The sequence below is a fragment of the Triturus cristatus genome, chromosome 1_2 (assembly GCF_964204655.1).
Source record: "Triturus cristatus chromosome 1_2, aTriCri1.1, whole genome shotgun sequence".
Classification (NCBI taxonomy): Eukaryota; Metazoa; Chordata; class Amphibia; order Caudata; family Salamandridae; genus Triturus; species Triturus cristatus.
In genome coordinates, this window is record NC_140580.1 from 433,766,162 (window position 1) to 433,792,018 (window position 25,857).

At 44.3% G+C, this 25,857-nt stretch overlaps 1 protein-coding gene across 2 annotated transcripts in view; it reads left to right on the forward strand.

The window, feature by feature from the left end:
- The first annotated feature begins 22,364 nt into the window (after nucleotides 1-22,364).
- TNKS2 (tankyrase 2) overlaps nucleotides 22,365-25,857 on the forward strand; it is a 689,601-nt gene continuing 686,108 nt past the window's right edge. Inside the window, exon 1 of one of the 2 annotated variants that reach the window (XM_085605833.1) lies at nucleotides 22,365-22,924. In XM_085605833.1, coding sequence (XP_085461959.1) covers nucleotides 22,756-22,924 — 169 coding nt within the window. In that variant the 5' untranslated portion in view covers nucleotides 22,365-22,755. The remainder of the gene's footprint in view (nucleotides 22,925-25,857) is intronic. The other variant, XM_085605841.1, reaches the window with a different exon arrangement.

Consider the following 25,857-nt stretch of genomic DNA (forward strand, 5'->3'; position numbering starts at 1 on the left):
TTTGGGGGGATGGAGGCATGGGGGCAATTTGGAGGGGGTGGGGGGCTGGCTAACTCTGCTCCACTGCGGAGTCGGAGATTCTTTCCCTAATCCGCGTTCTCAGCGGAGCGTGGAGTAGTGAAATCTTCCAACACGAGGTCTGCCCGCGCCTACAGTAAATACTGCCCATCTCGGAATTCCTTCACCTGCGAAAACGTGTTAGGCAGGGTTTGAAAACTCTAACAAATTTCGAATCAGGGAATAAGTGGGAGATCTCTTTGTAGAAAAGATAGAATAGATTGACATTTCCAATGGTAGGTTTGTGAATTTGATGGCAAGCCCGGAGGCTCATGTTATGCTTTTCTAATCTTGCTTTATATGAATAGCAGCCAAGATAAGGAACACAAACTACAGTTCCCAGCAGGCCAAGCGAGAAACTGGCCAATGGGCAACAAAAGAATCAACAGTGTCAGCCAATGAACAGGCAGTCTAGGATATAATGAAGGGTCAGACTGCGAACAGCCCTCTTTTCTTGCTGCTCACAGTCAAGATAAGTACCCTTTCATTATCTCCTTGTGCTATTTATAACGTTGGTATTTTATGCTTAATTGTTATTATATCGCTGAATTTAGTGGGCGCGCTGCGCTTTTATTCACCTTGTAGCTCTTTCGAGCGTCTTCCTTTTCCCGCCTTCACCGCTTCAGTTTATCTCCTCACGTGTCACCTGTGCCTCGCGGCGGCCATTTCCAGCGCTTCCTCACAGTGCGCTCTTCCCGCTGGCCGCTCCGCTCATTCTGTCGTCTCCTCAGCATCTGAACTTGGTTCCCGCCCCTGGAAGGGGTTTTTCCTCGACTCCCAGTCAGGTTTTCCTGGTGTTTGTATACGCTCCCAAGGAAGGGCTTCTTGCTGCACAGTTTTAACCCCTTGTTGTCTGGTTTTTCAGCGTGCTGAACATGGAAATAGATAGCTCTCAGAGCTCTGAATTTAATAATGAGGAAGGGGAGGCATTTAAGACAGATTTAAATACTTTCATTGATAATTCTGTTGAACATGCAGTTGAGGCTTTCTAGAAGCGTTTTTCTAAAGATATGGAAAACTCAGGGGCGTAACACAGGCATCCGTATCCCCCCGGTGCAGGGGGCCCCCAAGCTCCAGTAGGCCCCCTCAGCACTGCACTTCGGCCGAGGAGCTCCTGAAAGAGTCCGGAGGGGGCCCCTCCACGTACCTTGCAGGGGGGCCCCCTCAATTATCGTTACGCCACTAGGAAAACTCCTTACTGTCATTAATGTCCAAAACTTTGGCCCAGTCTGTGGGGGATAGCAGAAAAAGAAAATTGGTACCTTCCAGCTCTAAAAATGTTTCTGTTACTGCGTCACATGGATTGTAAGAGGTTTCCTCTCGCAAGGTTGAGGACTTGGCGCCTCCCAGGCTTCCTGTCAAGGAGGGGTTAACTCTCTCTTTTACCAAACGAAAAGCTAAATTAAAACATGATGAGGTACCTGAGAAACTGGTAATTTCTCATATTTTGGACACTGACGACAATTTGGGTGACGCTGATGATAATTTTGATGATCTTGATGCCCATGATCCTTGTTCTCCTCCTAAGAAATCAAAGACTGATCCTTTTTCTTTTGACCCTATTCTGGATTCTGATGGTACCCCTATGTTTGATCCCGCCACTATCCGCCATCCTAATTCTACCGAATGGTTTCCTCTTTCCCATGTTGGCGAGTATATTTCCGCCAGAATGCGTTTGCCTTTAGATAAGTCTGTTAGATCCAAATTAAAATCAGAGTCTCCCAAACCTTCTCTTACTTCTAACGTTGCTACAACTCCTACCATTGACCAGCCTCTATTGACTTTCTTTTGCAAGTTCGGAAAAGATCCATGCAAGGGTGTGGATAAGGCTTGGTCCACTTGCCAAGACAAATTGTTGGATGGGGTCGGTCCTTTGGCCCGTATTTTCGACCTGGCTGAGTCTGCCTGATTGGACGGCACAGATCTTGATCCCCAAGACGTTTCTCTATGGGTGCAGAGGGCCTTTTGTCTGTTAGGCAATGCCAATTCGGCCATCACACTTGAACGTCGCAAAGGCCTCCTAATCAAACCGGAACCCAAATTAGCCAATTTAGCCTCATTGGATCCCGGTATCAAAGCCGATGGTCTCCTGCTCGGAGATTCTCCTGTCAAGGATCTAAGTAAATTTGTTTCTACGTTTGCATCCATCGACAAGGCCCAGCAGTCGATCAAGAAGGTGTTTTCCCCATGTGTTTTTGGAAGGGCCAGCAGAGGCAGGAGTCGCTTTGCCAGCCGTTCCTCCCACAATCAAGGCTCCAGAGGTTCCTTCAATTCCAACAACAACTACCAAGAATTCAAGCCCAAGTTCTATCCACAAAGGGGAAGAGGTTTCTGTGGCCATGGCCAGAAAAACTACAGAAACAATTACCAACAAGGTAAGTCTTCCAGTTCCACCTCCTGTGGGGGGTTGTCTAAAGCTTTTTCTTCCAAAATGGCGGTCTCTGACTGCAGACCCTTGGGTCCTCAATTCCATCCAAGGCTATCTTATACAATTCTACGCTCCTCCTTTCCAGACAGTTTTTCCTCCTCCTCTTGCCTTCTCAAAAGAAATGACAAATCTCATCTCACTAGAGGTTCAGTCTCTGCTCCAAAAGTACGCTATCCAAGTGGTGCCCCTAGATCCTTCAGGTTTCCTAAGCTCCAACTTTCTAGTTCAAAAGAAAACCAAAAAGATGCGTCTGGTCATAAACCTCAAATGGTTCAACCAGTTTGTGGTCTATCGCCACTTCAAAATGGAGACCATCATTCATCTCAGAGATTCTCTTCGTTTGAACGAGTGGATGGTCAGAATAGATCTCCAGGACGCATATCTCACGGTTTCTATTCACCTTTCTCACAGGAAATTTCTTCAATTTCAATGGTTAGGAGTGTCTTACCATTTTTGTTCTCTCCCCTTCGGACTGTCTTCAGCCCCACGGTGTTTCACCAAGATCATGAAACCAGTAGGGATTTATTTGAGGTCCCTCGGTATCCGTTAGATCATTTATCTCGACGACATCCTATTGATGCATCCGGGCAGACTAACTCTGCTATCACACTTACGTATTACTCAGTCTCTTCTTTCTGACTTGGGTTTCCCTCTAAAGCCTGAAAAGTCTATGCTGGTTCCTTCCCAAAAAATCGATTTTCTAGGCTTTCTGGTCGACTCCTTCACTGGTTCCCTTCATCTTCCCCAAGCTAAGGTTTCCACAATAAAGTAAGAGATTTCCCAAGTTCTCAGAAACAACTCCATTTCTCTCAGATCTCTTGCAAGAGTTGTTGGCCCGCTTTCTGCTTCTATCCAGGCTATCTTTCCCGGTCCTCTCCGCTATCGGGCCCTTCAGCGCTTAAAAATTCGACATCTTCATCGAGGCCTGGCATATTCCGACCTCATTTCAAGAATCCCGATCGGAACTTCAGTGGTGGATAGACTATTTAGATGCCTGGAACGGCAGAACCATCTTCGCCTCAGTCCCAGATCTTAATTAGAGTCTGATGCAAGCTTGACAGGTTGGGGCGCCCGATGTGGCATGATTTCGACTGGAGGTACGTGGTCTCTAGAGGAGTCGAGATTGCACATAAACTGTTTAGAGATGCTTGCAGGCTCCTTTGCGATCAGAAGCCTTGCCAAAAACAAGGTGTGTTGTTCTATCCTTCTTCACATGGACAATATTTCTGCAGTGCGCTACATCAACCATCTCGGTGGCACAAAGTCCAAACCCCTGGCGGTGTTAGCAAAATGCCTATGGGAGTTTTGCCTCCTCAACAAGATCTCGCTCAAAGCAGAATACCTTCCAGGCAACCTCAATTCCATAGCAGACTGGCACTCTTGTTATCTACGAGACTCCAGCGACTGGAAGCTTCTTCCATCCGTTTTACACTCTCTCTTTCGAAAGTGGGGCCCTTTGCATATCGACCTCTTTGCTTCTCGTCTCAATTCTCAACTTCCACGGGTCTTCAGTTGGCGGCCGGATCCTTCGGCCCTTGTGACAGACACCTTTCTCCAGGACTGGTCTTCTCAGCTCCATTACGCATTACCTCCTTTTCTTATGATCAGCAGAGTGCTAGCTCAAGCATCTCGGCAACTAGCCTCCCTGATTCTAGTAGCTCCCTTCTGGCAATCCCAGGTATGGTTCCCATCTCTTCTGGAGATGGCGATGGATTTCCAGGTCCTCCTTACCTCTTTCAACAATCTTCTCTTGAATCCCTCGGGACTTCCTCACCCTCTGATTCTAGACAATTCTCTGACTCTGTCCGCTTGGAAGATCACAGGCCGATCCCATCTGACAATGTCATTTTGCAAGAAGCTTCTCTCTTCATCAGCAGGGCCTGGGCCCCAGGAACGACTAAAGCTTACAAGTCAGCTTGGTCTTTATGGGCAAGCTGGTGTCTGGGAAAAAGTGTTGATCCCTTTTCAGCACCTTTAACTTACATTGTCATTTTCTTGGCCTCCGAGGCCTGCTCAGGTAAGTCCTATAGGACAGTCAACCTCTGCCATTTCCCTCAATCATTCGCCGATTGATGGTAAACCAGTTGGTGAGAACACCCTTATTTGTCGCCTCCTCTAGGGTGTTAAATTTTCCAAACCGCCTTTAGCTAAATACTCAAGACTGTGGGATGTGAACTTGGTTCTTAAGCTTTTTGTCGATTGGCCGGACAATGCCGATCTTTCCTTAAAAATCCTTTCTGCTAAGCTTACCATGCTCTTATGTCTGGTTTCCATTAAACGTGTTTCCGACTTCAAAGTCATGGATGTGTCCTTGCTGGAGCGAGGTTTTCCCTAAGAACTGTATACCTCCTCCATTTCATCATTTTGAACTAACATGAAAAATTGATTAACATTAATAGTAATAATTGTTTGCTGTGTTTAATTAATCAACATTACTAATTAGAAAATACACGTGGGAAACGCATTTGCATGGCTTGATTGATACGTAAACTAATTTCGTACGCATACTAATGGCAGATACTTAGAATTTGCATGTTATATGTTACTTTTGTGATGTGATTTGTGAATCGTGCTTTAAATTGTGAGTATAAACTGCAATGCGTGTTGCTTTTGCTAGATAAATACACACACATAGAGGGGTTAGTGAGGGAATAACATTTTAATAGTCATTTCCATGTATTAATTACGTTTTATGTTTCTTTGCTTAAGTTGACCTTTCTGGAGTGGCCACAAAATGGCTGCCATCCCTATTCTGACGCCCCGACAAGACACAGAAGTGACTGAGTGAAGTGCGCCTGCGCTAAAAGATGAGCAACAATAACCTCGTCCTGACCCCAGGCAGACTGTATCCGTGAAGGACATCCTGGGAGGAGTGCCAAGCATCAAACAAAGGACTTACTTAAACTATGTACTGTTATAATTGATGACACTAAGGACACAACCCCGCATGGGAATCAACATGCCCTGAATGGACTAGAAACTGTTGCTAATTTACTCACAAATTGAGAGGCTGCATCTAATGCAACATTTAATGTATGAGAATCAGGAAGAATGATCCTGGTTTAACCAATTAAATTTGTTCTGAAAAATGTATTGAAACATTTTGTCGATAAAATTTACTATAAAAGTAGACTAGAGAGGGTAGGACATTATTCTATTCTATTCCATTGCGAGCCCACCTTCATTTTACCAGATTGCCCGACGTTAGTCTGACGGAGAGGACGGTGACACTGCTGGACAGCTGCTTACCAGAGACTCTGATGGACTGATCAGATGCCCTATTAACTTACGAACTGATTCTTTGATTTATGGGCATAGAGACGAAAGATCTGAATTTGACATAGAGGACGCCATTTAGCCAGATTCGGTAAATATGCAAACCAAAATATTGAATGCTATATGATTTCCTTATGCTATAATTAGATAAACATATTATTCATTTAAATAACTGTGTCGGGTTATTATTTGAAGTATTTCAATGTATATTGTTTAGAAGAATTAAGTGTTGCTATTCCCAGCAACTAGCTGATCCATGGCCAATAGTATGGGAGGAACTGCTAGGTTATAATGTATTGAGATCCTGGTGAGGTAGGGAGGTATAGGGAAACTTGTCGTCACTCATCAGGTGATTGGTGCACTCTTCATCCTATTTCCAGCGCATGGAATAAAGAAAGAAACTCCCCTCTCTCTCTCTCTCTCTCTCTCTCTCTCTCGGACCATTGATACTGAAAGTAGAATGAATGATTGGTGTTATGGGCCCCACCAGTGAATGAGTGAATGAAATGTGGTCCGGTCTGTAGCGAGGGGATTTGTGGTATTCAGCGCTGGAGCAGTTTTCTTGGTAGCAGAATGATGGTTAGCTATTGTTTTGGGTTTAGCGACGATTGCTTGTAAATAGCTTATTGATTATTGATTGGTATTGATTTATGTACTAACACTCTATGTTGAGTTGTGTCAAGTTATATGTTGTTTGCATGACTTCTGGGATGTAGGAAGTCGGAAGTTTAACAGTTCCGTAGTAGAGCAGAGGCAGATGCTGCTCTCAGGAAAGACGGGATTGTTATAGCCCTGTAGGCACACAGGGGAAACGTGTGACAAGTGAAGTTGCACGGCGCATTGTCTGGGTTCGATTCGGTGACATCGTCGTGTGTTGCCAATAGAGAAATTTTCTGTGTGGAAGAAGTGTGTATGATAGCGAAGGTTACCTGTGAAATTTTGGTCTTTAAGTATCAGGAAACCAATTGGCATACCGATAACGCTTATCACTGAAAAGGTAGCAGGTGTTCTCTGAGCTTGGTAGAAGGACAAAGTAGAGGGAAGCGCTGCATTGTTAACGAGTGTCATAATTCTGTAGTAAGACAGACTGTTCGCTGTTCTCGGGAAAGACTGGATTCTGAGTGTATGTACTACATATTCTTGTATAAACGAGTGTGAATGAAAAGGCATTTGGGTTGATTGCGAAACTCTAGGTTATTTCTAAAATACCAGAGAAACAATTGGCTAATGCTTGCTAGAAGGGTGAAGTAGAGGGATGTGCTACTTTATCAACGGAAGTAACTATTCCGTAGTAGGCCAATTGTAAGCGCTGCTCTCGGGACAGACGGAATTCTTGTGAGATAGGTCTTTTTGCTGTTCTTTGGTTAGCGATGCAGACAATGGAGATGTTTTAGTGTTGTTACTAATCGAATCATAAAAGTTACAGTAAAAGTTCACGGAGCGGTCTTGTAAAGGAGGGGTAGACGAAAGCAGAGCAGAGCGAGCTGCTGCAGCGGCTGCTGATGTCAGAACGACCACGCTGGGATTGGATAGTAGGTTAGAGACGTAAAACGCTCCGGATTGGTGCGTTCGTGTAAAGCCGCTCTAGGAGTGGAAGAAATACAGTGTGACGTAAACGCTCCCTGATTGGTGCGTTAGTGTGAGTCGCGCTGAGACTGGAGGATTGGGATAGTGACGTAGATACTCTGATTGGTGCGTTAGTAAGAGTCGCGCTGTGAGTGGACAGAATAGCGGTACTATTGTAAAAGGACTAAACAGGACACAGAAAATGAGAAAATGTTTTACCAACCACCAGAAAAGAAGAAATCGTGGTTTGGGAAAATTAAAAGATGGTTCAAGAAAGATAAAGTAGTTGACACTAGGGAAGGACAGTTACTTCTACCACTGAAAACCCCCGCATCTGCAATGATTGCGAAATATGGGTATCATACTTGTATTTGGTTAGACAATTGGGTAAAATACACCAAGGACGAAGGAGTCCTGGCGTTTCCAGAACATGGTTCCTTTAATTTGGCTGTTTTGAGAAACCTCCGAGACAAAATGATGAACTTAGAACCGAGACCTAGACCGACGCAGTTTGAGGCATTGACGGAATGGGAAGATGAAATGCATGAACGAGAGAAACAGAGAAGTGGTAGGGGTTACCGATATATGTTCGGTAGATCATACGGACATGAGACACGTGACGACAGGATGAAAAGGTGGCGGAATGCAAGTATGACTGATGGTCTGTATCCCGTGAGAATGATAGGAGAAAATGAAGGGAGAAAGTGTACTGAGAAAAGGCGGAATACGGATTCGAGTGGGTATGGGGTGAATGAATCAGAAGATGATGTTCTTGATGAAGTGTTTTACAAAAACCCACCACCGTATCGACCAGAACTAGAGGCATTGACACCAAGTGCCCCAATGAGAGAAACATTACGAATAATTAAAACAGAGACCATGTCACCAGAACTAGGGAAAAGTAACTCTGCAAGAGAGATAGAAAAACAGACAGGAAGTAGGGTAAATGATGAGAATTCAGTAGAACTGGCCAAAACGACCCTAGAATTAACCGAGAAAATAAGAGAATTGACCAAGAATCTAGAAGCTGTAACAGTTCCAGTAACGATAGGTCCAGTAATGCCCATATTTGAGAAACAGAAAGATACTGAACATTGTTTGACAGTGCCGTACAGAAGCCAAAATACAATTGAAAATACTGAACGGAGTAAAATTGACAATCCATGGAGACCGACAATGAATATGTTTGAACCGAATGTTTCAACTAATCTATTTGTAAATCAGATTTATGTTGAAAAGAGCACAATGTCAATGGAAACAGTATTAGAACCACAAAAGGCCCCAGAACAAAATAATGTAAACAATTCAGTGGGACCTTCGGTAGATGAGTTAAACGAATAGATCAGAGAGTTACAGAAAAAGGATCAAGAATTCCAGTCAATAGATGTGGCAAATTTACGAATGGTATTGGAAGAATTAATAGTAGGAACAGTAATAGTAATAGTAATCCAGAAGCATGGAAGATTGAGGAGACCGATTGCATATTACTCATCAATGCTTAACCCAGTAGCTGTAGGCTTACCTGGATGTCTGAAAGCAGTGGCTGCAACATGTCGAAGTTTGGAGCAGAGTGAAGGAATCGTGATGGGATATCCTTTGAAAGTGTTTGTACCTCATGATGTGGCGATTCTTTTAACAAGGAGTCGTACTCAGTATATGACACATAGTCGGCTGACTAAGTATGAGAAAGTCATATTAGGTGCAACGAATGTGAGCCTTGCAAGATGTGTGAATGTGAATCCAGCAATGTTGTTACCTGATGGTGAGAATGTGGAAGTAAGAGATGAAGCAGATCATGATTGTTTGGATGTGCTTGAGTATTGTACGAAACCACGACCAGACATTAGAGATGTACCTTTGGCAGAAAATGATTAAGCAATGTTTGTTGATGGGTCATGTTTGAGAACAGAAGAAGGAGTGCAGCATATGCAGTGTGTACGGTTTCCACAGTAATGGAAGCATCCTATTTGAAAGGAGTGAAATCTGCCCAAGTAGCAGAGTTAGTGCCTCTGACTCGAGCATGCAAAATTGAGAAATGTGTGAGAGTGACTGTGATAACTGACAGCCAGTATGGCTTCGGAGTTGTCCACGATTTTGGCCAGTTGTGGCTGCAAAGAGGTTTCCTAACCTCAAGTGGAACTCCTATAAAGAATGCTGAAGTGGTTGGAAAGTTGATTGAGGGGATACAGCTGCCTAAACAATTGGCTGTGGTGAAATGTGCTGCCCATAACCAAGGGGAGGATTATGTTACTGTCGGCAATCGTTATGCCAATGACATGGCACAGTACTGTGCTAGAAATCATCATTCAGTCAATCGGGCAAAGGAGAAAGAAATGACTTCCTATTCCTTAATGTTTACTAACGTTGTAGGGACATGGGAAGAAGTGGGGCAATTGCAGGAGGAAGCAGGAGATGAGGAAACAAGGCAGTGGGTAAAAGCAGGATGTGCACCAGGGGAAAAGGATCATGTGTGGGTCTATCGAGATGGAAGACCAGTCATGCCTGATAGCATGTTGTCTACCATGGCACGGATGTATCATGGCCAGGGACACATAGGGAGAGATGCTATGATCAGGTCGTTTAAGCAGACCTGGTACAACCCAAAATTCAGAATTATATCAGAGAGCCTATGTCAAAGATGTTTAATTTGTCAGCAGTACAATCCTGGGAGAAAGACAGTGGTGAGCCTGGGAACTATAGGCCGAGAAGGAGGGCCTTTTACCAGAATGCAAATAGATTTTATTGAGATGCCAACATGTAACAGATTGAGGTATGTTCTGGTCATAGTCTGCCTATTCTCCAGGTGGGTTGAAGCATACCCGACAAGGAGAAATGATGGATTGACAGTAGCAAAGCTGCTTTTGAGGGAATTCATCCCCAGGTTCGGGTTCCCAGTGACCCTTGAATCAGACAGAGGAGGGCACTTCTATAATGAGATTGTAAAATTGGTCAGTGAAGCATTGAATGTACAACAGAAACTGCACTGTGCCTACCGACCAGAGGCTTCTGGTGTGGTTGAGCAAATGAATGGTACAATCTCGAACAGAATTGGGAAAATGTGTTTAGCCACAGGAATGAAATGGCCTGATGTCTTGCCTCTAGTTTTGATGACCATACGTACAACCCCAGATAGAACTACAGGGCTAAGTCCTCATGAAATAATCATGGGACGTGCAATGAGGTATGCTTACCATACCAGTCAACAAGCTGATGACAATTTCTGATGACATGGTGTTGGAGTACTGTAAAGGCCTGGCTGACGCAGTTAATTCTGTGTTTCATCAAGTTGGAGCGGATGCCACCACCCTTGAAAAGTAGCAAGCCCATGATCTAAGCCCAGGAGATTGGGTGAAGATAAAGGTCCACAGAAGAAGAAACTGTTTGGTTCCCAGGTGGGGAAAACCAAGACAAGTCATTCTGACTACGACGACAGCTGTGAAGTGTGCTGGACTGAAAAAACTGGATCCATGCCAGCCATACTTTGAGAATACCAAATCCGGTGGATTGCAAGGAGAAAGAGTACTAAGACGAATCAGAGTCAAGTACTGAATCAGATCACGAAGAACCAAAAACACGTGAAGATCCTGAAAGGGGGGAAAACGAACCAAAGCAGATTCTGGTCCCCAGAAGTGTCTCTCTGAGAAGAAGATTGCAGATTTCTGACAGCTCAGATTCTGAAGACGAGCAGAGAAAGAAAGGTCCCAGCAAAGAACCTAAAAAGAAAGAAGGAAAAGACAAAGAAGAGGCAGTGAAAGAAAGAAAAAAAGAACAAATTCCAGATGAAAATTCAAGAGAAATTCCACCTGAACTAATAGATTTGAATGAGGAAGGGACAGTTACAGAGAGAGAGGGACAGATTGCGGAAGACCCCCGAGGAGGTGTAGGGAACTGCAACATCCAGCTAGGTGAAGGGACAAGTAGTCCGCAGGAAGATTGCGTGCCAGAGATCCGAGGAGGGAAAGAAGTAGGGAAATCAGAACAGGTGGTTGATAAAGAAACTGGTGAAAAAGAAAAGCAAGTTGGGACAGAATCAGAAGAGAGTGGGTACGAAATACCTGAAGGTCGAGTTCTGAGAAAGAGAGCTTGGAGAGAAGAAAAGAATGAAAAGAATGTCAAAGAAAGTAATTTGAGAAAAACAGTAAAACCAGAAGTTTGGCCGAACAAAGTTAAAAGACTAAGATATCGACTATCTCGAGTGAAATCACCAAGAGCTGAACAGGTGAATGAAGTCACGAGTCAGGAAAAATCAAAGGAGAAAGAAACAGTTGTAACAAAAGAATCCGGAAGAACAAGAAAACCTAACCAGAAGTATAAGTCGCCGGAATGGACGGATGTGGCCCTGCCTGAAGAATCCCAAGAGGCAGATAGTCAAGGAAATCCAGAGGAGGCTTTACTGAAAGTGGTTAAAGAAGAAGAAGAATCAGAAATGCTGAGAGTTCTCTTGTCCGACATTGGAGAAGAAGAAGTGGAGATTCAGGAAATTCTGTATCCTGATTGGGTGAAGGAGGCAAAGGACGATGAGATGCCAAACTGAATAATCAAAGAAGCTGTTGATGTGGAGAACAATAATAAAAGAGAAAAAGTAGAAAACTAGTAAACTAAGTAGAAGCTTAGAAGCTTTGGGGTAGAAACTGGTCACCAAGTAGAAGAGGCTAAGTCAAAAGACAGAGTCTATTTTAGAAAATGGCTAACACAGATGGTAGTAAAAGTAGATGTACATTCATGAAAAGATGGTGTAAAACATGTTGCTGTTGTACAGGATTATTAATGCTTTTATGGAGCATCCTAGCTCTTGTAATTTCATTTAAAGTCACAATAGATACAATAGAAGGAAATGGTCAAAACAAAACTAATATAGGTAAACTTTCAAAGGTAATACCGACTGTAGAAACAAACATTCATTTGCATAAAGATAGGTCTATTAACGATTTTTCTAAAAATGTATTTTCAAAATTATTGTATGAATATGTAAAGACTATGGATGTAAGGGACTGCTACGTCTGCATGCAGTTACCTGCTTCTGTGGCAGAGGGAGTGACTTATCATCATCTTCCAGCTACTTATGGAATAACATGTAGTGTAATAGCTTGTTTGTATTATGAGATTGGGAAATTAGAGTATTATTTTTCAGATGTAGATAACATTTTTGCATTAGTGCCTGCTAATAATAAGTTGAATAAGATAAGACCTGCAAAGGTTTTAGGTCAATTTTTCCTAGAGACTAGTGAACTAACATTAGAAGCTGTGTTTAAATATAATTTGACATGCAGTTTGCAGAAAGAAGAAAATACATTTTTGAATATGGTTGAGGAAAGAAGGCATAAGATGCACAAAAATGCATCAGAAGGAAAGGTTGAGAAAACAGCTTGGGACATAGAAATGGAGAAACACTTGACAAAAGGAGAGTCAACACCAACAATAGCTTTAGATAGGCCTCAGAAAGGAAAACTTTGTATAAGAAGGAATCAAACTGCATATGATAACTTGTTTTTAGGAAATAGTGAGTGCCATGATACATACCGAATCATGGGTGGATGGGGATTCAAAGGTGGAAGAGATCCAGTATTTCCTGGAATATATTTTATCTGTGGGAACAGGGCATATTATTGTTTGCCAGACCATTGGTATGGCACATGTTATGTAGGCCTGGTATTTCCAAAAATCTTTCACATGGACAGAGAAGAAGGTGTAAATAGTTTAAATAGTCATTTAGCGCGAAGAAAGAGAGAATCTTGGGCAGAAATTGTGGGTGACATCTTTTGTGCATTGATACTGGCAGTGGGAATAACTCTGAATGCAAATAAAATTAGAAGATTATCTACAGTAGTGGATCGCTTGTCAACAAGCACTGCTCATGGATTCTTATTGGTTAATACTGAAATGGTTGCCATGCGTGCTATGGTGATGCAAAATCGACTTGTCCTTGACATTCTTTTGGCAAAAGAGGGTGGAGTCTGTGGAATGCTGAAAGTTCAACATTGTTGCACTTACATTCCAGACGAAAGTAAAGATCTAAAAGTTTACATTAAAAATATTACTGAATTGCACGATGAACTTGTACCACTGGAGGTTGAAGATGTATGGACAAGAATGGGAAAGAAAATAGCTGCTATTAAAAATGTCTTAGTTAAAATAGGTAGCACTGTTATAGGTAAAATTCTATTTCCATTAAGATGTGTGATAGTTGCAGTTTTAGTGATAAAATTAGGATGTATGTGTTGCAGGAAAAAGAAAACAAATAATAAAAAGAGATAAACTTAAGAGAAAAGGGAAAGATCCAGAAAATGATTTTGAAGAGATATCCTTAGATGAGTGGAAAGACAAAATGTATGAGAAGGTAAAAAGAGACGAATATGAAGAAACTGAATTTTAAGCTATGAGTAAGAAGTCATTTCAAGTTTCCGTAAAAGAATACTAAATTTGGGTGTTTTGTGGTGATAAAACCACCAAAGGGGGGATTGCTGGAGCGAGGTTTTCCCTAAGAACTGTATACCTCCTCCATTTCATCATTTTGAACTAACATGAATAATTGATTAACATTAATAGTAATAATTGTTTGCCGTGTTTAATTAATCAACATTACTAATTAGAAAATACACGTGGGAAACGCATTTGCATGGCTTGATTGATACGTAAACTAATTTTGTACGCATACTAATGGCAGATACTTAGAATTTGCATGTTTTATGTTGCTTTTGTGATGTGATTTGTGAATCGTGCTTTAAATTGTGAGTATAAACTGCAATGCGTGTTGCTTTTGCTAGATAAATACACACACATAGAGGGGTTAGTGAGGGGATAACATTTTAATAGTCATTTCCATGTATTAATTACGTTTTATGTTTCTTTGCTTAAGTTGACCTTTCTGGAGTGGCCACAAAATGGCTGCCATCCCTATTCTGACACCCCGTCAAGACACAGAAGTCACTGAGTGAAGTGCGCCCGCGCTAAAAGATGAGCAACAATAACCTCGTCCTGACCCCAGGCAGACTGTATCCGTGAAGGACATCCTGGGAGGAGTGCCAAGCATCAAACAAAGGACTTACTTAAACTATGAACTGTTATAATTGATGACACTAAGGACACAACCCTGCATGGGAATCAACATGCCCTGAATAGACTAGAAACTGTTGCTAATTTACTCACAAATTGAGAGGCTGCATCTAATGCAACATTTAATGTATGAGAATCAGGAAGAATGATCCTGGTTTAACCAATTAAATTTGTTCTGAAACATGTATTGAAACATTTTGTCGATAAAATTTACTATAAAAGTAGACTAGAGAGGGTAGGACATTATTCTATTCTATTCCATTGCGAGCCCACCTTCATTTTACCAGATTGCCCGACGTTATGCTGACGGAGAGGACGATGACACTGCTGGACAGCTGCTTACCAGAGACTCTGATGGACTGATCAGATGCCCTATTAACTTACGAACTGATTCTTTGATTTATGGGCATAGAGATGAAAGATCTGAATTTGACATAGAGGACGCCATTTAGCCAGATTAGGTAAATATGCAAACCAAAATATTGAATGCTATATGATTTCCTTATGCTATAATTAGATAAACATATTATTCATTTAAAGAACTGTGTCGGGTTATTATTTGAAGTATTTCAATGTATATTGTTTAGAAGAATTAAGGGTTGCTATTCCCAGCAACTAGCTGATCCATGGCCAATAATATGGGAGGAACTGCTAGGTTATAATGTATTGAGATCCTGGTGAGGTAGGGAGGTATAGGGAAACTTGTTGTTACTCATCAGGTGATTGGTGCACTCTTCCTCCCATTTCCAGCGCATGGAATACCGAAAGAAACTCCCCTCTCTCTCTCTCTCTCTCTCTCTCTCGGACCATTGATACTGAAAGTAGAATGAATGATTGGTGTTATGGGCCCCACCAGTGAATGAGTGAATGAAATGTGGTCCGTTCTGTAGCGAGGGGATTTGTGGTATTCAGCGCTGGAGCATCCTCTCATCAATTCACTCCTTCTGGTGTATTATTTCATATTAATAGACGTACAAAATCTAATTTGAATTCTGTTTTTTATCCTTACTTTCCTGACCAACCTAAATTGTGTGTAGGTCTATGCCTCAAAGTTTACGAACAACGTACTTTTGATCTCAGAACTTCCTCCCATTCCCAACTCCTTATTTCTTTTCGTAAACCTCACAACCCTGTCTCTTCTGCTACCCTTGCCCGCTGGGTTCGTTGGGTCATGTCACTTGCTGGCATTGACGTTTCTGTCTTTGGGGCCCATTCTGCCAGGGGAGCCATGGCTTCCAAAGCCTTTTGGGCTGGCTCCCGGTTGGAGGACATTCTGAGATCAGCGGATTGGTCTAATGATAAAGTTTTTCGTATTTTTTATTGTAAACCCGTGATTTCTGCTGTGTCTTCTGTTATTAATATGCTTTGAACAAGAATAATATGAGCCTCCGGTCTTGCCATAAAATAAAGATTTTCCTAACAAGTTATGACGGAAAGTCTTTATGTTATTAAAGACACGGAGGCGAGTATTATCCCACCTCAACACTTCTAACTTGTGTTTGTTTCCCTCCCTACAGGGACTCCAGCCTTACCACCGGCTTCCTCATGATATTCCACGGTGTCCTCGCGGAATGATGCTCCTCTGCTTGGTGTGTTTCCTCTGGTTCTACGGATCCTGTTGCTGATGACATCACCAGGACCTCTCTGATGGACTTTGGTCAAGATTTGTTTGCTTGGACTTTGGCTTTATGCATTGCTTTTGCTATTATTCCTCTCATCATGAACTTTTCTTAACTTGCTCGCCCAAGAAAAGAGGGCTGTTCGCAGTCTGACACTTCATTATATCCTAGACTGTCTGTTCATTGGCTGACACTGTTGATTCTTTTGTTGCCCATTGGCCAGTTTCTCGCTGGCCTGCTGGGAACTGTAGTTTGTGTTTGTTATCTTGGCTGCTCTTCATATAAAGCAAGATTAAAAATTTGCAAACATTCGTGACAAGAATTTTCAATTCTATTAAGGACAAGGAGGCGAGGATTATGCTTTCTCATTTCTTTATTAGAAATGCCCAGCAGCCAATCAGAACCGTTTATGAAACGAAAAAACTACAGTACCCATGAGTACCCGGGTACCACGTGACCAACCATAGAGTCTCTCATATAAAAGGTACAACAGGAGAAAGTACGTCCTCTTTCTTTGGTGAGGAGCAGTTCACAGGAAAAAACATGAAATCCAATGGAAAATGAAGCATGCCAGGAAACAAAGTCCATCAGCCACAGTCGGTGATCATCCTGACGCTAGAAACAAAGCAAACGCCGAACAGAGGAAGGCAACAGATGATCCAAGCGGAGTAAGCAGGATAAACAGTAGAATCACTATTTCGGGTCAGAACCTGAAAAGAAAGTACAGCCGTAATACTCATCCAATAAAGAGAGTGAAGGCAATAAAAGGGAAGGGTAAACAGAGAGAAAATCAATGCATTGCTATAAATCAAATGCAACTGTGACAATGATAAACATGAGAATCAAACATAACTTTGGGTGGGATAATCCTCGCCTCCTTGTCCTTAATAGAATTGAAAATTCTTGTCACGAATGTTTGCAAATTTTTAATTCTATGTCAGGACAGGAGGCTCCGATTATGCTTGTTCAAAGCTGATCCACCACTACAGAAGCAATATGTTCGATAGGCTTGTAATAAAAGGTCTTGAACATAGAGTCAGAAGACCAATCTGCGGTTTTCATGATGTCCAGTAATGAAACACCCATCGAGAACGCTTTAGAGGCCATGGCCCCGCGAGCCGAGTGAGCACCAAAAATGGAAACATCAATTCCAGCCTCAGACAAGAGCCATCTAACCCAGCGAGCTAATGTAGCAGGAGTAACAGGACGAAAAGGTTTTTGCAAGGCAATAAGAAGTTGACCCTGTGTATCAGAACGTAAAGGGGCAGTACATACCTCGTAATCCTTGACACATTGAACAACGCAAAGGTTGGGGTGATGAGGAAAGGAAGGATAAGTAACCGAAGAGGTAGCAGTCTTGGTGCGTTTAGAGATTAGAAAAGTGACACCCTCAGGTGTAAATCTGCGACCTGCCAAGTCTAACGCCCGCACGTCAGACACTCGTTTGCAAGAAACGAGACATAACAGCATAGTCAATTTAGCAGAGAGTTGCTTGCGAGAAAGTAAAGAATTAGAAGGCCAAGCCTCCAAAAATCTCAAAACAATGGAGACATCCCAAAGCGAGACATATTTAGGGCACGGAGGATTCGCTAAACGAATGCCCTTAAGCAATTTGGAAATTAAGGGATGTTCACCCGCCGGTTTACCATTAATGGGAACATGGGCGGCAGAGATGGCGGAACGGAAGTTGTTGACCGTACGATAAGCCAAACCAGAAGAAGCGAGAGAAGCTAGAAAATTAATAATCAGAGCCACATCTGCTGAAGCGGGATCAACTTCCCGCTGAACACACCAGTCACACCAACGTTTCCATGAGGCTCTATATCTTTTGTGAGTACTGGGAGACCAGGCGTCACTGATGAATTTGGAAGCGTCGCATGAAAGGCCTGGGAGCGACCAGCGATCCCCGAAACTCGGCACGCCAACAGTAGGAGATTGCCGGATAGAACCAGGGGATGCGGATCGCCTAGGGGATCCAGCAACAGATTCCACCTCTGGGGAAGAAGGAACGGAACCGCACAACACATCTCCAGAAGGTCTGGGAACCATGGTTGAGCTCTCCACAGCGGAACAATGAGAATTAGCTCCGTTTGAAAACGTTTCGAGTAGGCCAGAACCCTGGGAATCAACATGAACGGGGGAAAGGCGTAACACAGAGTGGACGGCCAAGTCTGAAGAAATGCATCTGTGGCCAGGGCTTTCGGATCCGGCCTCCAGCTGAAGAATAGAGGGAGTTGAGTATTTAGGCGAGACGCAAACAGATCCAGGTGACATTGACCCCAAGTCCGACGGAGAATGCGGAAAATGCGCGGGTGAAGGCGCCAATCGCTGAAGTCGCGAAGATGGCGAGAGTTCCAGTCCGCAATCTGATTGCGGCAACCGGGAAGATATTCGGCAATAACTGTGATCTTCTGTTGAAGACAGAAGTGCCAAAAATCCTTGGCGATCTCCGCCAAAATCTTGGATCGTGTTCCCCCCAACTTGTTGACATACCAGACCGCTGAAACGTTGTCCATGCGGAGAAGAATACAACAATTGGTCTGATGAGGGGAGAAGCACCGAATCGCAAAAGACCCCGCTAGAAGTTCTAGGCAATTGATGTGAAGAGAGAGTTCCTGGGGGGACCAGCGACCCCCGGTGGAGATGGGACTGCACCGGGCTCCCCAACCCCAAAGACTGGCATCGGATTCTATCACCAGATCCGGAGCGGAGCCGAACAGGGCTCGTCCATTCCAGGCCTCCATGTGGTCCAACCACCATTGCATCTCGCTCTTCGCATCCTCGGAAAGAGGAATCAGATCTGAATAGCGAAGACCTTTTTGGAGATGACGAATCTTCAATCTCTGAAGTGCTCTGTAATGCAGCGGACCTGGGAATATCGCCTGAATGGAGGACGCCAGTAGACCGACTACACGTGCTAACGACCTCAACGACACAATCTGTCTGGAAAGAACAGACCTCAATTCTCTCTTGATGTACCGAATCTTTTGGTATGGTAGTAATAGTTGACAGGATAGGGAATTCACTTGAAAACCCAGAAATTCGATTACTTGAGTAGGATTCAAGATAGACTTCTGCGGATTGACTAGGAAACCCAGGGATTGCAAAAGGTCGATAGACCATTCCAGGTGTGTTAATACTGTGAGGGGTTTGTCCGCCATGAGAAGAATGTCGTCGAGATAGATTATCAGGCGGACACCCCGAGCACGCAGACATTCCACTACGGGCCTCAGAAGTTTCGTGAAGCACCAGGGTGCTGACGAGAGGCCGAATGGGAGAACCGTGTATTCGTACCAAATCCCCTGCCAACTGAATTGAAGAAAACGACGATGAGGCTCGTAAATGGGAATGGAAAGATAGGCATCCTTGAGGTCGAGCCGAACCATCCAGTCCCCCTCGCGAAGAAGATCGCGCAAAAGATGGATCCCTTCCATTTTGAAGTGTCTGTAAACTACACTTCCGTTGAAATCCTTCAAGTTGAGGACCAGACGATTGCCACCCCCTTTTTTCTGAACCAAGAAAACATTGCTGATGAACCCGTGAGGGTGGGGGACAGTTGACCTGATTGCCCCTTTGGCGAGAAGGGATTCTATCTCTGCCGAAATAAACTTTTGGTCCTGAAGGGAAAAATGGAGAGGAGTTGGGGGGAGGGATTGATGTTGGGTCTGATAGAATTCTATTTTGAAACCTTGAACAGTTTGCAGAACCCAAGCATCGTTGGAGATTTGACGCCAGTTCTGGAGAAAAAAACGTATTCTGCCCCCCAGAACCACCTCGGAAAAAGAAATCAAACTCACCTGAGGTATTAGAGTCTTGGTAAGCACCTTGGTTGCCACCGGAACGGCCTTTCCGGAATTGACCTCTCCCTTTTCGGGAAGGATAGAAATTCGAGCGGGAGTTGTAGCCGGAGTCCTGACCTCCGCCTCTCTGGGACTGATAACCTCTCTGGGAGGGGTTATTGGAGCCACGGCCGAACGAGCGTCCCCTATGTCGTCCGGCCCTGGCAAAAACCGGACGAAGTGCACGCTTGATGGAAGCTTGCGCCTTATCCAAACCGCTGAAGGTTGCAACAAATTTAGTGAGTTCCTTAAGGAACGGTTGGCCGAATAACAGACCTTGAGCCACCGGACCAGACTCGGAAGTAGAGAGTTCCGCCAATTTGGGATCAATCTTTAGAAGAATAGAGCGGCGGCGCTCACTTGAAATGGCACAATTTGCGTTGCCCAACTGGCAAATAGCCCTCTGAGCCCATTCTATGAGTTCATCTGGATCCACAAGGGATTCTGCTTCCTTGGCCTGAAATCCGAGATCTAGGATCTTGGTGAGGGGTCCCATTAAATCCAACATTTTATCTTGACAGGACCGCCAAGATCTGTCCAGACCCTTTTTAGGATCCTTAGCAAATTTTTTCAGATAGGAAAGCATTGTGGGGTCAATTTCAGGAGTGTCTGCCAGGTGATCTGCAAGATCCGGGCGAGGGCACTCGGAGCGGAGGCGAGCCCTAACATCCTTTTCAAAAGGTTGACGGATGTGCGCCTGGACATATTCAGCTACCGCAGGAGAAGGAAGCCATGAAGATGAATGGGGGTGATATATCTCCGAAGGTTCAAAGGTTAGGACTTGCGGGTGAGTAGGAGCGTCTACGTAATGCTCCTTGCGAGCCTTCTTGCGTGGTGGAGGGACATCCTGGTCAGAAGAGGAAGAAGGAGGACCGTCAGTGTCAGTATGACAGCCTGCCGAGGTAGAAGCGCCTACCAAAGGAATAGAGGAAGCCTTTTCTGAGGCTAGAGATTTAGCCAAACGTTTAAAATCCGCCCTATGTGGATTTATTGGTGATTTGGAAGAACGAGAAGAAGGCAACCAACCTTGCTGCTTGGCATATTGCGTCAAATGACGCTTCAGCGGATTAATAGCGTGGACCAGGGCTTTGTTAACGGAGTGCTGAACTCCTTGGTCCAATGCTTCTACTAAATCCTGCTCAAGGAAACTTGAGCTTTCATCCTCAAAGGAGTAATCATCCTCATCAAAATAATCCTCCATTTTACTTAGCTTCACTGGAAAAGTGAAAGTAATGCCCACAAAATGACACTTTAATGTCAATAAATATTACAATGCCAAAGGCACAATTCAGGGGGAGTGAAAAACCCCACAGCAAGCCAGTTAAAGGACAGAAAAAAAGCTGACCAAAAAATAAATAAATTAATTAATTGTGGAGGGAGGGCTTGCTGAGTCACTCTAGGCAGAGCCTATGCGTAATTGTACAGCCCTAGGCCTTTAAACAGCAAAGGGCGTCGATGGGGCTGAAGAGAAGCTGAGGCAGTGGGCAGCGGTGTGAAGAACAACCGATTCTTGAGCTCCGTGTGAGAACACGCTTTGTAAACAAAGAAAATGGCCGCCGCGCATGCGCGGAAACGGCCGCCTCAGATTCGAAATAAACAGAGAAGCACGAGCGCTAGCGCGAGCTTCTCAGCCCCTGTACTCCCACTCCACTAAACTCGGACACCGACGCTCGAGCGAGCGTCACGCCCTAGGGAGGTGAGACCACGCTCCCTGCATGTGCGCCGCGCGAAGCGGAGCAGAAAAAATAAATGAACCGCGTGAGACAGCGCGCAACAATGTATCAGTAATAAAGTACAAATTGCAAGCAAGCGCGTCCCAACAGTAGTGCACAGACAATAATGCAACAATGTAACATGAGTAAGAAGAAAAAGGCACTTAACTGGCTGCGGAGCAGCAAAGAAAGAGGCCGTACTTTCTCCTGTTGTACCTTTTATATGAGAGACTCTATGGTTGGTCACGTGGTACCCGGGTACTCATGGGTACTGTAGTTTTTTCGTTTCATAAACGGTTCTGATTGGCTGCTGGGCATTTCTAATAAAGAAATGAGAAAGCATAATCGGAGCCTCCTGTCCTGACATAGAATTAGAAAAGCATAGTACTAGCCTCCGTGTCTTTAATAAAATTAAGACTTTCCACCATAACTTATTAGGGAAATCTACATTGCATTTTGAAGTTAGTCTATTTTACATATTACAAAATGTAGCTTGCCAATCAAGCCCACAGAATTCAATGCTTCAAGGTAGCTGGCTACTCACTCATTTAGGAGGCAAGAAAGTTTACATTTTTCTAATTAAAAGGTTTGTAAATCGAGGCATCACACCCTCGATACAGAATTATGTCAGCGGTTCTTTAAATAAACAGCAATGATTTGGAAACCTTTATTCTAGTGTAGTAATTATATAAATAACATTCCTCTTTAAAGATGGCCGCCAAGGTTGTTCCCCGCTAAGATGGCTAAATTGGCTGACTCCTTTTGTCCGTCTTCAATCTCTACGAATAGCCCAGCCTAAGAAAAAGAAGCAGCCAATCACCGGCCTCGCCTGCAAATACCAACAAATGTTCGCGTGGGTGCGCTGCAGCAGGAAGTGTTCCCGCAAGTGCTGAGCTAGTTCCTGGGTGCGGACTGAGTTCAGGCCCATCAGAGACGCACTGACCATCTTGAAGAGAGTTTGCCCTGTGGATAAGCAGACAACTTGTGAGGAGTGCTTGATCCTCCAATAGAGTTTGCCCCCCAAAAGCACTGAACCATGGTCATATTTCCCCCACTGTGGATGGGGTGAGGCTGCATTGGGTGCGCCAGGACTGGCAGGACCGGGTCATGTCCCGCGGTTAACGCTGCTGTGCGGAGGAGGTCTGGGCGGCCTGCAAGGTACAGCGGCCTCGGCGCCCTCCCCAGCCCGGCAGTGCTGGCATAGGATGACCGGCGGCAGGCACTGCACAGGGGGTGGGGAGGAGCCGGCTCGGGAGCTCTTCGAGGCTTGTCGCACGGGGGACCTCGAGAGAGTCCAGAGGCTTCTGGGGACCGATAATGTAAACAGCCGGGACACTGCAGGACGCCGTTCCAGTCCACTGCATTTCGCGGCAGGTGAGGGATCTTGTATGCATGTGGGCGTTTGAATTTTAGGGCGAACTGTGTCCTTCATCCTTGTCAACTGTTTTCATCAGCTGATAAAAGGGTCGCTTAAAATCAGAGGGCACAGCACACGAAATCTTTAACCGTTCAGTACATGCCTGCATTCATTCAGTTCCTATTTTTGGCATCGGTTCTACCCAAGGCATAGCATGCTACCACCTCTATACACTTACCCCAGGGCATGTCATCCACAACTCTATTGTTTTTATGGTTATTTGCGGTACATTCTAGTAGCTTCCCGTCCGCTGTTCTGTGTTTTACTTCATCCGCTAATGGACGTGTTTTGCTTCGACCATAGTCTCGTACATTAGATACCACCAAGGTTTGCCCTTTTACAATGTTTTATATTGTTTCAGGCCCTTTTCAATGTTTTATATTGTTTCAGGTCTTTTTCATGTTTCCCTGTTTTTTTAGGTCTCGCCTAGGCAGCGCGCATGCGCTGCTCTAGGAGGTGACCTTTAGAAAATGGTCAGCTCTTTCAAGCACTCGTGCTTGTGCTGGCATCCACCTTGCGGGAGCGAGCAGCGGCGCGCGTGCTAATTGAAAACAGATGGCACGAGTGAGCAGTAGCGCCATCTGTTTTCAATTATCATGCACGCGCCTCGCGTTAATTGTAAACAGATGGCGATCGAGCTTTCACTTTTGCGGTCCCGCTTGCAGTGGCGTTCTTGAAATGTCCACTTTCCTGTCTTGTCCTGAGCTCCCGGACCAGTATGCTCCGAGGTGCTCCTGGCGGTCGTGCTTTCACTTTTGCGGCCCCGCTTGCAGTGGCGTGCTTGAAATGTCCACTTTCCTGCCTTGTCCTGAGCTTTCTGAACGGCATACTCCGAGGTGCTCCTGGCGGTCACGCTTTCACTTTTGTGGTCCCGCTTGCAGTGGTGTATTTGATCTGCCATTGAACCTCCAAGACACAGCTCGCCTGGCAGTCTTCTCCTCATGAATGGTCAGTATTGTAGGTGAGTTGTGCAGAATTTATTAAGCGCCAATGTGGCATTCGTGGTGTGAAGCAGACACAGTGGGAACATATTGTCTATTTTAAATGCATCTAGTTATTCATTTGTGAGTGTCTCGTAAGTGCTGCCTTGTCCCTTTCCTGCGCTTCACTCTTCCTCCTCCTCCTCTGTAGTTTTATCTCAGCAAAGGCTGGTGCCTCCGTCTATGCCCCTGCAGATATGTATATTGGATGTCTTGTCTAGAGTGGTGTTATGTTCCTCTTAAACCGTACTTGTGCAGCTCAAACCTGTCTGGGACCGTCTCTGTGGATACACCTGTCTCCCATCCCCATCTCTGCCAGTCTGTTCACTGTGTCTCTGCCTGTCGCCATCCTGTAAGAACTAAACACACACACTGTCCCCTCTTTTCTACGACACCCCCTCTACTAGTCTCCTGTCTCGTAGCACAAACAATGTAGCCATGGCAGATTGTCTCCTGCATGTACCATAATTCTCTCTCTCTCTCTCACATCCGTCGGTGCCTCAATACTCAGGCTGTCTGTCTAATTCTTATTCGCCGCCCCCCACCCCTCCTCCGCCGTCAGTGCCTTTTGTTTCTCATGCTATATGTCTAATGTTCTCTCTCTCTCCCTCTCTCCCCGTCCCACTCCAGCCCTATACACGTGCACCCACCCACCCACTTACATCCCACTCCGGCCATATACGCTTACATACATATACACACACTGACGCATGCGCACACCCATATAGGCCTGCAGACACTGTGGCACGAACAGGCTCCGGACTCGTACAAAGAATATACCCCTACATTCAGACACATAAAGACACAAATACGTGCACGCACTCAAACACACCTGCAACATATGTACACATATACACACAAAAACCCACATATCACACCGGTATGCTCACACATACAGTATATGCACACAAACATATACACACTAGGGCATTAAAACCTCCTTGGGAATGCATTCTGCCTATTACTTACAGTTGGCTTCATGTTTTGTAATTCACAGTTGCTTACTTTTTGTTTGCTGGCTTTATTTATTTTAGGCTGTCCAGCATCTAGCATCTTTGTCCCACCAATGGCGCATAGCCTGTTTATAATGTGCTGCATAACTAAACACTTATAAGGTCCCAAAGGCGAGACCTATTGGCAATGCCAGTGCTTGTCTTATTTAGCACAAGACAGTGCTAGCACCCAATGGCTTGCAGGTTGTGATTGTCTCCTTTTTGATTAGTGCGCGTTTATTTATGATGATACAGAATACAAACTTAAGGTAAATAGTGTAGCATGTTCTTTAGGTGCCATTAATTTTACCATGTTAGTATGTCACATTAACGTAAATAATATCTAGCTATCATTAACCACATGTTTTGTGCGCTCGGATTCAATTCACTTGTTATCTCCGTTCAGAGTTCATGCGAACAAACCCTGATATAAATAGTCAATTTTTTGCTACTCAGTCTGGTTCTCATTATAAGCGAGGTAAGAAAAGATTGGAACCTAATAATTAATTATAACTTTACTGTGTAACAAGTGATTTAGAACTTATAATCGGCCCACGTTTCTTGTTTTGATTGCGGGCCGTGGTTTAAGGTTTTAAATCATGTTTTCAGCTTCTTTTGATTTCACGAGCCAACTACTTTTTTCTGTGCCTTACTTTTGCGTCTGCTCAGGTTACAGAAGTTCAAATGTAACAAGGTGTTAGAAAAACCCCACTCCCACACCGGAAAGGGTGGTGGTAACGGGGTCTCTCCAGACATACACAGTGGTAGCTTGGCTCGAGTGGTCAGGGGTCAGGCACCGTGTTAAGCATACGTCATACCCACACAATAACCATGCGTGCATCCGTTCCAAAAACAACACTACACCTTAAAAAATTATGAAAATATCTCTGTGTTTATCTTCTTTTCTCTTAGTTGCTG